Source organism: Labrus bergylta, chromosome 14 (genome assembly GCF_963930695.1).
Source record: "Labrus bergylta chromosome 14, fLabBer1.1, whole genome shotgun sequence".
Classification (NCBI taxonomy): Eukaryota; Metazoa; Chordata; class Actinopteri; order Labriformes; family Labridae; genus Labrus; species Labrus bergylta.
The window spans coordinates 13,782,196-13,798,856 of record NC_089208.1 but is presented as its reverse complement, the minus strand read 5'-3'; the positions used below and the strand labels follow the sequence as shown (position 1 = coordinate 13,798,856).

The window sequence follows — 16,661 nt, the reverse complement described above, 5'->3', positions numbered from 1 at the left end:
TCCTTTTCTTTTCATCTTTAAAACAAAGCAACAATTGGCAAGAATTCAACCTGCCGGGTCCTATATATAGGAGTAGGACGCAGATTCTGGTTTCCTTATATGTGCATTCATATTAAGAGAAAGTATGCGCGCACATTTTTAACATATGTTGTCTCCGTGGTGCACCCCTTAAAAACTGTTATAAACTACACAGTAAAAGATTTTTGGTTTCAACGTGCTTATAACACATTAATCAGTGCTGTAAATCACTAGCAGAAAAAGTAAAGGATCTCTCGGCTGTCTCTTCATCCATGAGTGGAAAGAGGTGGAGTTTCCGAATTGTGTCAGTTTGTTTTAGACGCCGCCCCTTCCAGCTAATATCAAGCGTACTCACAACCCGAGCGGGATAGCTCCTCAGCGACCACAGCAACAGCATCCTCACTGCTTTCTGCCAGTGTTTCCATGGACAACGCGAGTAGGCTATATTAAAGGTAATGCCAATCAATATGATTTCATTATACAAATAACCATTTAAATTGTTTTCTAAGTGACAAAGTGGTGTTGAATTGACAGGTCTACTCACCTGGTTGTGGACTGATGCAATCCTTCCTTGTGCAATATCAGTTGTATTGGCGGACGAATGATTGGAACTGACATATCACTTTTATGTTGACATTGTTTATTTTTTATTTAAACGTTATACCTGTATGTAAACATAGTAAATAAGTATGGCCTCTGTTATTAACGGGTTGTAAGGTAACGTTATTTCTTATTTGAGGGGGGAATCAGCTGTTGTAATTACGGTAGTTAACCGTGTTTACAGAAAATCACAACAAAAAAGAAATGGGACAGTAAATGAGGCGACACATGTGGGAAATGTTCAAACTTGTTGATAGGCTTTTAAACATGGTTTCCGTGTTTTCTAGGGATGTAAAATTAATTGTAAAATCGTGATAAATCGATTCAAAGGTGTCAAGATTCACATCGGTACTCCGAAAAATGAATCGCAATAATAACGTAAACAACAACAGCTGCAGAGCAAGATTTTAAATTTGAGGACACATCAACGTCTTTTAAATCGGAGGTGTGGAAGCATATTGGCTTCCCCAAGACATAAACGAACGATTTGAGAAGATAACAAACAAGACATAAACGAACGATTTGAGAAGATAACAAACAAGACATAAACTGTGTGCAAATACTGCAAGAAGACAGTGAACTACACAAATAGCACAACCAACATGATGCAGCATTTAATGGACACCACAATGAGAAGCTCCAATCACCTCCCCTTGTTGTGACAAATAAAACATAAAAATGGCAAACCACACTGACAAGCAGGTTTGCAGCCCCTAAAGGAATCTTTTTCAGTCATTATTTGTCTACAGTCTCATTTTGTATTTTTTTTTTTTTTGAGAGAATTGTATGGTAAACCAGTATCTTGAATCATATCGTGAGTTGAATTAATTGTTGCATCCCTAGTGTTTTCTGTCGGTGTTCTCATTAATTGTTTTGGTCCGATCCGGCTAGTACAACCTGCTAATAGTAGGGCGTGGTTCTACTTCTACTAAGTAAACCACAAATTTGTACCTTATTAGAAAATGACTGATGCAACATGGACTTGGTGTTGCATCGGAAAGTTTTGAATTGAGTTTCATTTTTATCCCCCAACCCCCCCTTTGTAAATTTGTTGCAGGATTTCATCACACAAACACCACATTTTGGAGGAGATTTTATATAATGAAACTTAAGTCAGTGATTTGATTGCCAGTGACAAAACAAGAATAAAATGCTGCAAATATTGTTGTTTAACACAACCACTGACCCTAATAACCAGGTCACTGAGGGCGAATGCACCTGAAAGAGGTAGCTTGGTTTTCCCTCCTTTTTCTTTTCATCTTTGAAACAAAGTCCTATACATAGCTGTCAGGAGGAGGACGCCAAGTCTGGTTTCCTTATATGGGCATTCCTATTACGGGAAAGTGCGCGCGCACATTTATAACATGTGTCGTCTCCGCGGTGCACCCCTTAAAAACTGTTATAAACTACACAGTAACAATTTTTTTTTTTTTTTGGTTTCAACGTGCTTATAACACATTAATCAGTGCTTGTGAATCACTAGCAGAAAAAGTACAGCGTCTCTCGGCTGTCTCTTCCATTCATTCAGTGGGGTTTCCGAATTGCGTCAGTCTGTTTAGACCCCGCCCCTCCAGCTGATCAAAAACGAGCGTACTCACAACCCGAGCGGGACATTTCATCAGCGACCACCATCGACAACACGAGTAGGCTATATTAAAAGGTAATGCCAATCACTATTATTTATTGATACAAATAATGATTTAAATTGTTAAAGTGACAAAGTGGTGTTGAATGTACAGGTCTACTCACCTGGTTGTGGACTGATGCAATCCTTCCTGGTGTGATATGACCAGTTGTATTGGCGGACTAATGATTGAAATGGTATAAGGACCCTTTTTCTTGACGTTGTATATGTATTTAAAAGTTAAACCTGTATGTAAACATAGTAAATAAGTATGGCCTCTGTTATTATATTAATGATTTGTAAGGTAACGTTATTTCTTATTTGAGCAGGGAATCAGCTGTTGTAATTACGGTAGTTAACCATGTTTAAGGAAAATCACAACAACAAAAAAAAAGAAACGGGACAGTAAATGTGGCGAAACGTTAACAAGTGTTTGTTTTAAACGTTGTTTCTGGGTTTTCTGTCGGTGTTCTCATTCATTGTTTTGGTCCGATCCGGTTAGCACAACCTGCTAGTAAGTAGTAGTAGGGCGTGCTTCTGCCGCATTCAATGATCTCCGAATTTTCAACAATCCGATGCACCGGCCTTAAAGAATAAAATACTCTCTTTTTTATTAAAATGCATATTGAAGTCGTATGTATATACATCACCACGTCCGTCATTTGTGGCCTCTGAAACAGTGTATAAGACAACACCAGAACCAAGATTTGTGAGTGTTAACTAACAGATATTCACGTTACCGTGTTTTCTGAAGGCAACATTTAGCAACACGCGAGAGCCAAAAGGAGCCACGTAGCTTGCTGGTATTTCCGTCGGTCCCTAAAAGATGGGCTTGATGGACAAGTGAATAGCGCCTGGTTTGGTTGTCCCTAATCGTAAGTAGTGCTATTTTTCAGGTGAACATTAATGTACCCCTTAAAGCAGTCGCTAGAATTCCGATACAAGCCCTAGACCGTAAATGCCATGGAAATGTGTCATCCTTCCGGGGGATATTCTCAAGCATGAGTTTACAAGGTGTGTTGCCATGCTTTTGTTGCATCAGCCGAGCCACAATAAAATATAGTTCAACTATTATGATGACGAGCACAGTAGAGTAAAAGACGCGGGATATATTCAATCTTTTAAACCTACCATGCTCGGAGAGGTAGATGTAGAGAGGTAGAGAGAGAGAGAGAGAGAGAGAGAGAGAGCGCTAATTGGACTAAGCAGGTAGTAAAGCCGAAGTTACAATAAACAGATCTGGGTTTATCTTCAGCTCTAGTGATCTCTTCTCAAGATGGCAAATTCAAAGCCAAATCCTCCAGATTGTCATTGTTGCATCTGTATATTTTTCTATCCGTAAATGTTTATTTTAAATTGTCAAATTTAACATGATCAATAACTTGGTATGTCACATATCACTTACATACGGGTACTTGTATATCTAAACACATACTTTTGTTACATATACCTTTTCTGGGGTACAATAAGCCCACAGTAAAATGTTGAGTGTTTGATCAAACTTAATGGTCAATTTAATGCTATTATTACATTAAATATGGAGATATCCTATTTTAGAAACAGCAAAAATACAGCCTTAGGAAGAAGGTAAGATTGACCCATTTGTACTGTGTTTGAGTTACATATTTAATTGTCTGATCAGATGTTAAAAGTGTTTGCCACTGATGATAACCAAAGAGCAATAATATAATAATATGAATAATTGCTCTTCAGTTTTCTAAATTGGTTTGCCATGGCTCTATAGAACAATTTACTGTTAAGGAAGTGGACACATAATAGTCTCTGTTGATGGGGGTCTGTTACAGTAAGCTTAGACCCTCTTGTGCAATCATATCCTGGTACTTACTGAGTGGAAGTGCTTGACAATTGTGGTGAGTCATTGTGTCCAATAAGTTGTGTTGGGAACACAGAGTGGGATAATAATGTGCTCAAGGTTTTCTCCATATGTTTTCTAACTAACTTTTCAGTTCTGTGATGGGTATGTTTACTGGCACATCCCGACATGTTGGGGTAAGATATCCAGCTGAAAGCTTATCTTTTTCCAGAATGTGTGGATTTTATTCTCTGGTGTGAGTCCTGGGAGAGTGAATAGATTTTTTTTTAATAGTCACATTTGATTTCACTGTGAGAGCAGTTCTTGGCAGCATAGCTGGTCTTTAGCCAGGTGACTTAAAGGGTTGTTAGGTTCAGTCTCAGTGGTCGGTCTGTCCACACACGCTTCCACACATACTGCAAGAAAGACACTCACATGTTTTTTTTTTTTTAATGAAACTACACCGTACCATATATACACACGTATAAGTTTCTTTTTCAACAGACATTCTGTTAATAACTTGAAACATCTTAAATCCACTGTGTGTGAAGGACAAAGAATGGTTCAATGACTCTGTGCAGTCGGCCATCATTTGGCGTACCCCTGCAGGGTTATGCAAGGACGATTTACTCCACTCAGTGGACGTTTAGCCCTGCAGGGTACGAAAAAAGTTGTTCCCTTTGTTCAGCTGGTGGCCCCACAAGTGCAATTTGTGAAATCACTCTTATTATATTTTATAAAAGACAAAAGTGGGATTTAAAAAAAAAATAGATCTTAACTTTACTTACATGTACTTTTGTAAAGAAACATACAACAATCCTTTTGAGAAGTTTACATAACAAAACAAACATGTATTCATCAGTAAATACTCATTACAGGTTAATAATGTTGAACACATTTTTAAATGTAATGAATTGCCTTACAGTCAGGTGAATTATGTTTTTCAAAAATGGAGAGTTTTGTTATTAGTTTAAAGTTAATTACATTTCTGAGTTTGAGCCAATAACCTAGCTTCAGCAGAAGTCTGTGGCCGAAGTTGGAATTTTTTAGCAAATAAAAGATATTTAATAACGCTACCACTGAAAAGCATTGGATAGTTATATAACTTCAGTAACCTGCGTTGTTGTTGTTGTTGTTTGTAAATCTGCCAGTCAAAACAAAGCCATGTGTTGTTTACGTGAATGGAACTAGGAGCAGTAAAAAGGCATTCATGAGGTTAGCAGGTTTGTTACCTCAACAAATAATCCTCTTAGTGTCTGTGGCACCAGTTGCTGCATTGCTAAGTCAAGTTGCTAACAGGACTGTTATCCCTGAATCCTGCCATAACCGGAGCTAGTGTTCATGTTGTTGGTCAAAGTCCTCCAAAATAAAAATGAAAAACCTTTAGGTAAGTAGACACTTCAGTCAACTTTGGTTGTGTTATCTAAGAAAGGAATAACAACTTGCATCATTGTTTGCAGGTCTTATTCCGTTCACAGTAACAGCCACATGTTTTCATTGTAGTTACAGGAAAATGGCGGCACTCTTCTTCATGTGGTACACTGTGCGGTTTGCAGAGGGCATCTTTGTGAGCCACGCCCCTGTGTGGCATAAATCTGCCCCACTTACGCAAATGGGCACCCTCGTGAAAACCACAAGGAAAAGATTAGCAACATGCTGAGATGACAGAGGCATTGAGTAGAGTAAAAAAAAAAAAAAAGGGGGCTCTGGAAAGTCTTTAATGAGGCCAACGTTAAATAAGGTCATACAGAAGACAGGTCTGCGTTTCTTTCAACTCATGGTGAGAACTGTGCCACAACCTTGTCCTTGGATATGACAGAAGACCTTACCTTGAAAGGGAAATCCAGTGACATTCCTCAATAAATGAATGTTACTTTTGTGTTTATTGAAGAATAAAATGTTCCCATATTTAGTTCTGGGTGTTTCACCACTTTTCCAGTTTGCATGCTTTCAGTTCAGCTCTTTTGCCCTGCCTAGCGTAGGTATGTGTGTATTGTTTGGCGTTACCTCCAGGAGATCATAGGCAGCCGGGCACATTATTAATACAAATATTTATTCACACAACATCTACACCCTCAGATCTCGGTTCCTGGTGTGCAAATGGAAAATGCTACTGTAATGTCACACCAAGTGGGAAGTCGTGGGGTCACATCCACCATGTACCAGTTTCCCATCAGTCTTCAGAGGGCTGAATGTTTATTATCGGGTTGCTCTCTGTGTTTTTATTTAATTGTTTGACTGTGTTTTGGCTTTTTTCCCCCGTCACTTTAACTGTATGAGGCAGGATATTCTCCTTTTTTGAAGTGCTTTCATATGTAGGTTATGTTATGTTTATTGTATTCATAGAACATTGTCATTGTGCTGAAACGTTAGGAGAGCTCGTATCCTGCGTGCTGTGAAGCAGAAGAGGCCAAAATTAGATTATAGCATAATATACAGCGGATTTGTATACTGTGTGACCGGAAACTTTGTGTAAAATGAACTCGTGAACCTCTCGAGGCAGTAATGCTGCTTCTTTTTTGTGTTCTTGTTGTCGCCAGGAAGTCTCAAAAGTACATGACAAATATTTACCATCAACGTTGTTTAACCACTTATGAAATAAGCATTTTGTGTTGCGTTTCTAATCATTCAGGTTTTTTAACAAATTGTCCTTTTTTCCCCGATATTTTCTTTTCCACTGTTTGGCTGCAGCATCCTGGTATTCACCTTGTTTTATCATATACTTGATCTCACCTTTATTTTTTTAACATTGCTTGAAAGTACCTACAACTCATATTACTGACGTCTCCTGCACAGAGATTTTTTATTTTTTTTGTTGTGCCTTACCTGCCTCAGGTAGACTACCACGTTCGCACCATTTCATGCCGTCGACCTGGTTTGTGCTGCTGGTTTAGTGTTTCACTTCTTCTCTTTGCCTGAGCGGTGAGGTGACTGATGGGTCTCTAACGTTTGTCTGCTTTCTCAGCACTCAATGCCAGCGATCAGGTGTCATTGCATTAATGACTTCAGTCTCTCTGAGATGTCGCACTTCGACACTGGAATGCTCCAAACTGATAGAATAACCACAAGTATGTTTTCAAAACGCCAAATTTAAACTTAAATCTCCTCATTAAAGCCGGTGGAGTTATTTTAATGGCACTAACTAGTGCAGGTTTTTTTTTTGAAGAAGAAGAAGAAGAAGTTATAATTGAATGAAATGAGTCTGATGCAAGAAATATAGGATATTTCATCAAAGACGGTGAAAATGTAGTAATCATAAAAGTAGTGTAGCATTCATAGATAACATTTGTCCTTGTCTTTTGAAGCATGCCTGCGCCTAGACTGACACGTGACAACATATTAATTTATTATCTGATGCAACATCGAGTTTGCAAGAGTTTCAACAGAGTGAAGAGGAGCACAAGGACATTCTGATAACTTTAATACATATTTCTGCTCAAACTATTACTGTGTCTTTTTTACTGAAGTAAAAGATCAAAAATGATCCAAGTAATGGTGAGAAGAATACCCACTCTTATTGTCATAGCTTAATAATAAAACAATAAAACACCATGCACTGAGCCAACAGTTAGCAACAGTCACATGTTTCATGGGTCGTTCTCAGTGTTGGACTGTGGTTCCCCGTAACGTGCGTATATGAACCTTGAAACTTACAGCTCTGTTGGAAAAAAAAAAAAAAAAAAAAACATGGAGTCAGTGACATGTAGAAGGAGACCTAGCTCATGTTTTCTCTCAGAACAATGTTATCCCTCTGGAGAGTCATGATGTTTGCTATTTGGCTTGCAGCGTGTGAAGCATTTGATGAAGGTGGAGTAAACCCACCAGCCTAACCTGTTGAGGCAGATTATCTCTCTGACTGGCCGACGATCTCTGGAGTAATGAAAAGTTCATTTGGCTTCACAAACATGAGCAAGTTCCACATTCACTCTTAAAATCCAAACTTCACATTTTAGACGATGTTTAGAAAATCTTTGGAGCCCATTAACTCAAATATCTCTTTATGTCACTGGAACTGCCCCGGGTGTCATGCTCAACATTTTTGTGTTTGCTTTGTATGGGGTGTGTTTGTTTGGCACACACACACACACAGAATGTCACTGCCCTTGATTTCTTTGGGATCTACGTCAAAGTGTGTATGTTTGTAAAGATCCATCTGGGAAACCGACCACCTCCAAAGTCGTACAGGAAACATTATGTGCCCTTTGCCAAGTGTCCCTGGCCTGTTCTCGGAACTATCATCAACAGACAGTAACTATGGGTTGCATTTATATTAACAGATATCTGTTGACTACGCCTTTTTCTAATTTGATCACAACCACTCAGTTTATGTTGAAGAAGATTGTATATCAAGGCAACATAAAAATGTCATCAAACCGCTTTAAAAAAATAGTGTGTGATAAGGTGTACTGAATGTAAATGTTTGCCTAAAGATGGATCCAAGTACTTTGTTCAGACACATTAACAATGAGAACAAAGAGTACGATGTAGACTTTTGTAGTGAGATCATACTTTATCTGAATTGGATTGGTCAATTATTGGAATAAACGAATTAATTTTGTTATGTAGGCCGAGGTTTATTTTTCTTGGATGCTGTGTATCACCTTTTCCCAGTTGCAGCTGGCTCGTCTTATCAAGCTGCTGGTTCACACTGTCCTCGTCTCCCCTTGTTGATATTAGTTTGCAGAATTGGACCATATCGTACCGCCACAGCCTCTGACTTTCCCAGGATTCTCCCTGTCGGCCTCTATATGTTGTGAAAACATAACACAAGTAGCAGAGTGCCCTTCCTCGCAGTGAGGGAGCGCTGTGGGATCAGGTCTTACTGCTTTCATAAGGGCGTTTTCTATGCCAGGTTTATTTACTATGGCCAAATTAAGACAAAATGTGAGCCCAGCAGGGGCTTCTTCTGACTTCACGAGGTCACTCTGGGCCCCACTGTGTCTCATGATGTGTTACTTTGTGGAAAAAGGTGCAGGTATGAATTCCTGGAAGTCGTGTAACTGGTATATGTTCAGCTTCTTGTGTAGTGTTTTTTTTTTAATTCACTGTGTTTATCATCTTCTCTTCAGACCGTCTGCAAACTATTTCCTTTGTGCTTAAAAAATGATTTCAGCATCTCTGAGTTCACTTAAAATCGAGACTTTGTGCATGATATTTCACTGCAGTTTAAACACCTTTCCTGGAAATTATTCAATGTTAGAAAAAAATACTATGCTGTAATCACACTGCCTGGTGCCAAACACAGCTGTGTAAAATGTAAGCTTTGGCGCTTACTGAATAGTTCCCTGTGTTGAGCTTTTGTTTTCTTGTCGTGTTTCTCTCACAGGTCATAAGCTGTTCACTGGAACTCAACTGACAGTTGCATAAGTCGACACACCTACACCGGAGGACCTATAACAATCAAGTTTACCTACCCTTTTGTGAAAGTACTTCTACTCTCAGTGCTGTCACACGTGTTGTGTCAATCACACACACAGCCACACTAGAAGGATTTAAAACACAAAGCCTGTTTTCGGCGCCCACACACAATCACAGCAAACATGGTCAGCAAGCTGTCCAACTTCGGCAAATCCCTGCTGCGTCGCCGGGCATTAAACGACTCCGGCGAAGAGTCCCAATTTGCCCGCTGTCTGTCCACGCTTGACCTCATCGCCTTGGGGGTGGGCGCCACGCTCGGCGCCGGTGTCTACGTCCTCGCTGGCGAAGTCGCCCGGGAGAAGGCGGGCCCTGCCATCGTCCTCTGCTTCCTCATCGCTGCCCTGTCCTCCATGTTAGCCGGCCTGTGTTACGCAGAGTTTGGCGCCCGTGTACCCAAAACCGGCTCTGCTTATCTGTACAGCTATGTGACAGTGGGAGAAATCTGGGCCTTCATCACAGGGTGGAACCTCATCCTCTCCTATGTGATAGGTGAGCTCCTTAAATTCTGTGTTTGTGTTTATGTTGTGTTTGCTGTTGATGTAGCAGCAACGCAGATCAGTTACGTTTATTACTTAAGAAAAAGACCCACATAAGAACCATAGTTCTCTCAAGTCAACACTTCTTTGGTTTTAAAATTTGTCTTGTGCTTTTAGGAACGGCCAGTGTGGCCCGGGCTTGGAGCTCAACTTTTGATAACCTGGTTGACCAAAAGATCTCAGGCTTCTTTAAAGCCTTCATGTCGATGAAGGTTCCAGGAGGGGTCCTGGCAGAGTACCCAGACCTGTTCGCCCTGATCCTCATCCTGCTGCTCACTGGTGAGTTAGCCTGTTCCTTTATTCTTCTCACTGTCCATTTTTGGGTCAAGATCTTCTCTGAGGGGGGTTACGAGATGTATTTGAAAGATTTCAAGATGATAAAAACAATACATTGATTTAAAAATAATTCAAATAAAAACTGTCACTTTAATAGGACATGAAGGGCACTTTGATAAACAGTAAATCATTTCCACAGTTATCTAAATTCTCTAGTTGGAATCAAGCTTTTAAATGTAAATCAATAGAGGCATTGTAAAAGCAACCCATCAAAACTTCCTTCATTTAAAAACTCTTTCATGATGTCAACATAAGCACTGTGATAACATCACAGCTTGAACAGTTGTCACACTAACATGGCAGCTAGAATGGCATGTGAGAGAGTGTTAGAAAAGAAAAAAATTGGAGGACTGTTATCGTTGACTGATGGCATGTTGGACGAAATGAAATCATGAACAGGTCCACCCCCGTAGCAGGACATGATGTTATTGGTGTTGAAATGTGAGTTCTCTCTTCATTGTTACATCTCTCCCTTTGCTCCCCTCAGGACTTCTGGCCTTTGGCGTCAGCGAGTCAGCTCTGGTGAACAAGATCTTCACAGGCATCAATCTGGTGGTTCTGGGCTTCGTCATCATCTCTGGCTTTGTTAAGGGCGACACAGCCAACTGGAACCTGACGGAGGAGGACTACATCCAATTCATAAACAAGAGCAACGGCAGCCTGCCTTTAAAGTACAGTAATTAAAAGCAGCATCTGGCAGAAATGTAACTTCTATTTTTTTTTTTAAATCTTGTTTGATTATTAAAAATCTGTCTCTTCTTCTACCATGTAGGGTGAAGGAAGACTTCGGCGAGGGTGGTTTTGCTCCATTTGGCTTCAGCGGGGTCTTGTCTGGTGCTGCTACCTGCTTCTACGCCTTTGTGGGCTTCGACTGCATCGCCACGACAAGTAAGAGGTTTTACAAAAATGTATATTTTTTTAATAGATTATAGTCATTAGAATGCCTCCATCATTACACACACACACTCTCTGCACCACTAAAAAAAACAAGTCACACCAGTGAAAGTAAGTGGTAATCAGGATCTGTTGTTAGCTTTTGTTTGTTACTGCAGGTGTTTGAACGCAGTGTTTGAAAACTGACTGACTCAGATCCCATGTGGTGACATGTGCAAATGTTGATAGCCTGTCTGTGTATCTGTAGATCCCTGTGGGATTTAGAAAAAGATCCTCCAGCTAATGGGAACCTTTACTCAATATCTTGACTCAACCTTTACTCAACGAGTAGCTCTGTGACTCAATCCAAACAAATGGCTCCATCTTAAAACAGACAGAATGTGACTATTCCATGTTGTTGTTTTTTTCATTTTATAAAACACAACTTCATCCTTTTAAAGGGAGACTAATTGAGGTGCTTTTTTTTTTTTTTTTTTTTTGAGCAAAAAACAGTTGAAACATTTCAAAAAGAGGTCAGAGGATTTGATAGTGCTGGGCTGTTGTAGCTTCTGCTTCCTGTATTGAAAGAGAGTGTTATGTAACTTTTCAACTGAAACAGATCTATATCTCTTTGTCCTGCTTCATATCTTCTTGTATAATTTTCTCTGTCCTCAGGTGAAGAAGCAAAGAACCCAATGCGTTCCATACCCATCGGCATTGTGGCCTCCCTGCTTATTTGTTTCTTTGCCTACTTTGGTGTGTCGGCTGCTTTGACCCTGATGATGCCGTACTACATGCTGGACTTCCAGAGTCCTCTACCCGAGGCCTTCACCCATGTCGGCTGGGCTCCAGCCAGATACATTGTGGCTGTGGGCTCTCTCTGTGCTCTGTCCACCAGGTAAAGGCAGATATGGTTTTCTTGCCCTAATGTAAAGCTCTAAACACACCTTTCTGATACTAAATCCGGTTGTTATCTCAGTCTCCTAGGCTCTATGTTCCCCATGCCCCGTGTTATCTACGCCATGGCCGAGGACGGGCTGCTGTTCCGTATCCTCTCCAGGATCAATCGTCGCACCAAGACTCCTCTCCTCGCTACCATCGCTTCTGGCATCGTTGCAGGTAAGCTTTTCCTCTCTATTTGTCTTCTTTACAACTTGTGTTTTTTCTCCTCTTTATAATTGTGTCCATATTTATCTTTTTTTTGTATCTTCCCCGCCTTGTTTGTTCATTGCTTCAGGCAGAAAGCTCTCTTTTTGCTGTGTCTATCTTAGGCTGTCAAGTCTGTCTCAGGATTCCATCTCCTGTCTCAGCTCTATCTATTAGCCTGTCCTGACCTGCTATCCATTCAGGATCAATAGCACTTAAATCCTCAGAAAAGTCTAAACTAAAAAAAGCTGCTTGGCATGCTCGGTTTTCTTTTAATGCTGTGAGCAGTCTGACCTGTTAAACGTCTAAATGTTCCTCATTTTGAGTTGTATATTTATGCTACTGTGTAAATATTCTAATAAAACTTTCTTTTTATAGCTCTGATGGCCCTCCTGTTCGACCTGGCTGCTCTGGTTGACCTCATGTCTATTGGAACTCTGTTGGCGTACTCTTTAGTGGCCATATGTGTCCTTATCCTCAGGTAAGCAGGCACTTTTGATTCTCTGCTAGCACAGTCCCGATGGTCCTCTGTAGTTTTAATCATGTGTTTAATACCCGCTGCTGTACATATTTGCATTGCCAAACAGAAAAAAAGGCTTAGCTTTTATTTAAGAGTTGTGTGTTCCACTGATCCTGGTCAGGCAATACTGACAGCGATCACATCACATCCACACAGGCTATAGGATAATTCAAAAATAAACATACTTATTTAAGCCCATCTGTTTTGCATCTGCCATGCTTATGTGTAGATATGTGAATGAAACTTCTCTTCATTTTTAATTGAGTCCACACTTCTGTCCCTCCACAGGTACCAGCCCAGCACTCTGAATTCACCCAGCCAGACGGAGAAGCTGGTGGAGCTGGTGCAAGGGGAGAAAGTGCCGGTGAACGGCGTGGACAGCGGTGACGAGTATGACGACACGCCGCTCAACGAGCCTTTCACCATCAAGCTGCTCTTTTGTCCGAGCGGAAAGAACCCGACGCAGACCTCTGGGACCATTGTCTACGCTACCACTGCTATCATCTGTAAGAAAATGATGCTTGCAGAAGATTTTTATTTATATTTTACAGAGAGTATTTACAGCATGAGATCCATTTTCAGTCACAAGTAAAAGTAACTCTCTCTACCTCTCCTCTCCCTGCAGCTGTTCTTATCACCTTACTGTGCGTAGTCATGGCCAACTGTCTGACAGAACTGCTGGCGGGGAAGCCACATGTCCTGGTGCCCTGTGTCATACTGACTCTGCTCTGTGCCGTCTGTGTCATCATCATCTGGAGGCAACCAGAGAGCAAAGAGGCCCTCACCTTCAAGGTTAGGCTCAAACACTCAGAATACACCCTTAGTTTGACTAAAAAGTCTCTTTTTCTTTGTCTTTAGTTGTTTTTGTTGTAGCTTTTAGTTGCAGCAGGGAGGCTAAGCTTTGCTTTGGCACGCTGTTCCCTGATTACTGATCATTTTAAAAATGCTGACCTTTTTTCTACAACCTCCTTTATCTGTCCTCTCAAGGTCCCTCTGCTTCCCTGGTTGCCACTCTTCAGTGTTTTTGTCAACATCTACCTCATGATGCAGCTCGACTGGGGTACATGGTGCCGCTTCGCCGTCTGGATGTTCATCGGTACAGTAAAAGATTTTGATCACTTTTCAAGTTTTCTTTTCTAGCACCAGACATTGATGTAGTTGATTTTTAACTCTCTCCGTTTCCTCTCTCTTGACCTCCAGGTTTCGCTATCTACTTCTTCTATGGTATTAGGAACAGCAGCGAAGCTGCTAACAGGTCGTCCCCTCGCAAATATGAGCCCGCGCTGCAGAACAAGAGCCCGATTTACACCGGGGCTCCCGGTGACAGTGACATGGAGGCAGGCAGCAGTCCCTGATGAAGACTCCTGAGGACTTGGGGAGTGTTGCAGAGCACTCTACACGCGCCTGAAACACAGTCCTGGGTTGTAGAGAAGAAGAGGCAAGAAAACCCCCTCCGCCCCACACATCTTACCTCTGAGTCTGAGGCTGATTAACCTAATGGCTGGACACTGTGACAGTCTGTTTGTTAGCCTTAACCCCCCTGAAGACCTGCTAGTAACACATGCTTTGAATGGAACTTACTAAAAAGAGTACTGCTGTACTTCTGCTGATGATCTCTCCCCACTAGTCTGGAGCCATTTACTGGAAGAATGTTGCATGTTTTTATTTCGTCTTTAGTTCCTCCTTTATCTGTTTGCCATGGCAGAGTGTGAAGCCACGGGAGCTGAATAAGAACTACAATGTTAAACATCCCTAAGAATAATGTCTTGAACCACTGAGTTTACTGTTACGATACTTGGATCAGTGAGCTAGACTGTAAACTGTATCAGAAACATGAGTAGCTTTCAGTGGAGTTTAGATTGTTGGTTCTTGTTTGTTGCAGTTTGTTTATGTGTAAACAGGGTATGGCTGAGACTGGTGTTTACAGAATCAGTCAAAAGAACATGTCGATTCTTGTACGGTGCAGTACGTACATAGATTGGACGAGTTTATAACACCCCATGACCTTTTGCCCGCCTGTTTCAAGAGAACAGACATCGTCATTTTTTCAATGTCCTGTTTTTTCTTGCATATAGACACTATAGAAAAAGTATTTGAAGGCTTTTATGGCCTTAACCACTACAGTTTGAAATGACAAAGGGCCAACTTGTCCACAAATTACAGTAAAAAAAGAAAAACAGAGAAGAAAGCAGTAGATTTATAATCTGCTTTACTTTAATGGGTGCTATGGGCTAAGCTGCATCATTTATTAGCACAAAGATATACTTATTCTCCTTCTATGATTGGATGAAAGAGTTCTTTTCATCACCAGTTTCCATCGACTTATTCCGTACTTGCACATCTCGGCGTGATGCTTTTCATGGCTGTATTCAAGATATATTTGCAGATCTTAGGAGGTTGAAAGATTTGCACTTAGCTTGACGCGACTGACTCGTTCTTCTGACAGGCCAACGAGTTTCATTACATCATTTTCGTAACAACATCTGTCCACCTCCATCAGATCCACTTTGGTGTCTGGGAGCTGTGTGTCTATTTCTAAACAAAAGGCCTATTTTTAATCATCACCAAAATATCTCCTTCAGTCTTTTTTTTTTTTTCACTTCCTTGTGAAAATTCTTAATTGGTTTTTCACAATTTCTTTCTTAGTTTCAATTGAAACTTCTTCTTGGCAGCTTTGCCCCTTTAGTTGTATTTCATTCGTACTACTTTTCCTCACATTTTCTGCTAGGAATGTATATTTAAATGTTCATAGTATTTGTTTGGGATAGCTTTCTTTCTTATTTATGTCTTTCCACATTAATTTCAATCAATTAACATGCTTTTTTTAGATGTATTTTAATCGTTACATGTACAGTTTTTAGTGTGCCTATATTTGTTGCTTCTATGCTCCCCCCCCTTGTATATACTGTATGTATATTGTTTTAAAATGTCTTGTATCACCAATGAGTTTAATATGACATGTTCTAATCCCTCCTGACCAAATGAACACGACAAAGAACGACTACCAAAGTTGGTCTCTAAATTCTGTAATTTAAACGAGAACGGTTTACCCCGACCCTTTAGAGTCATATAACTTATTGTTAATAGAGTTTTTATTGTTCTAGTAAAGTGCTTTACTGTAGATTGTACAGTACGTACTTGTTGAATCTTGATTTGTATAATGCTGTAAATTATACAAATGTCAGATCCCCTGAAGTGTAATTTGGTAAGTTTTGTAAACGTCTCTGAAGCATTTCATTCATCAAGTCCTATTTTTCATATGGATGTAATATAGAAGCACATCTGCAGACGCTTCAGAGATGGCCATAACACGTCTTCATTGTTTGTAGAAAATGCTCTTCTGTAAGACCTGTCAAAAGTCGACATATCTCTTTTAGCATTTATGGCAATGTAAGGGTACTGTAAAGGTAGAAGTAGACTCAGCAGATGTTTCGGGTGGATGTGAATCAATGAATCGGTGACTACTGAAGCGTCCTTTCTACCTGACAGAGGGCACAGGGGCTGGAGGAGTGCAGCTGTATATCATTTATCAGAACTTAATGAGCTGCTGTCCCCGTCATGGATCAAATGTTATCTGAGCTTCAGAACTGTCTCTGCAGATTTGAATGTAAAGCTTTTCAATCCAAGCCCTCGTGCCTTTCAATAATCATCTGCCCCTTTTAGTGCTGCCACTAACGGCAACTCTTTTTTTCTGTTTTACATACTGTACATATTGTCCTATGTAAATGAACTTTATTTTCAATGTTGTTGTTTTTTAATAAAACTAATTCATGCTTA

General features: G+C 40.3%; 2 protein-coding genes across 4 annotated transcripts in view; both read left to right on the top strand.

Moving 5' to 3' along the window:
- snx12 (sorting nexin 12) overlaps window positions 1–13,128 on the top strand; it is a 27,152-nt gene extending 14,024 nt beyond the window's left edge. The window contains exon 5 of the mRNA XM_065962776.1: window positions 13,119–13,128. Within this exon, the coding sequence (XP_065818848.1) occupies window positions 13,119–13,121 (3 nt within the window). The 3' untranslated portion in view covers window positions 13,122–13,128. The remainder of the gene's footprint in view (window positions 1–13,118) is intronic.
- slc7a3a (solute carrier family 7 member 3a) lies at window positions 337–16,661 on the top strand. 3 transcript variants are annotated; one of them, XM_020651119.3, is made up of 12 exons: window positions 337–470; window positions 9,382–9,962; window positions 10,127–10,288; window positions 10,833–11,016; window positions 11,118–11,233; window positions 11,894–12,116; window positions 12,198–12,337; window positions 12,743–12,845; window positions 13,173–13,390; window positions 13,510–13,676; window positions 13,872–13,980; window positions 14,085–16,661. In XM_020651119.3, exons 2-12 carry the CDS (start codon window positions 9,596–9,598, stop codon window positions 14,237–14,239), a joined length of 1,944 nt encoding a protein of 647 aa, XP_020506775.1. In that variant the 5' UTR covers window positions 337–470; window positions 9,382–9,595; the 3' UTR covers window positions 14,240–16,661. The 3 variants fall into 3 exon arrangements, with proteins under 3 accessions (XP_020506775.1, XP_020506774.1, XP_029136471.1); XM_020651118.3 differs by lacking the exon at window positions 337–470 and adding an exon at window positions 2,139–2,278; XM_029280638.2 differs by lacking the exon at window positions 337–470 and adding an exon at window positions 3,031–3,117.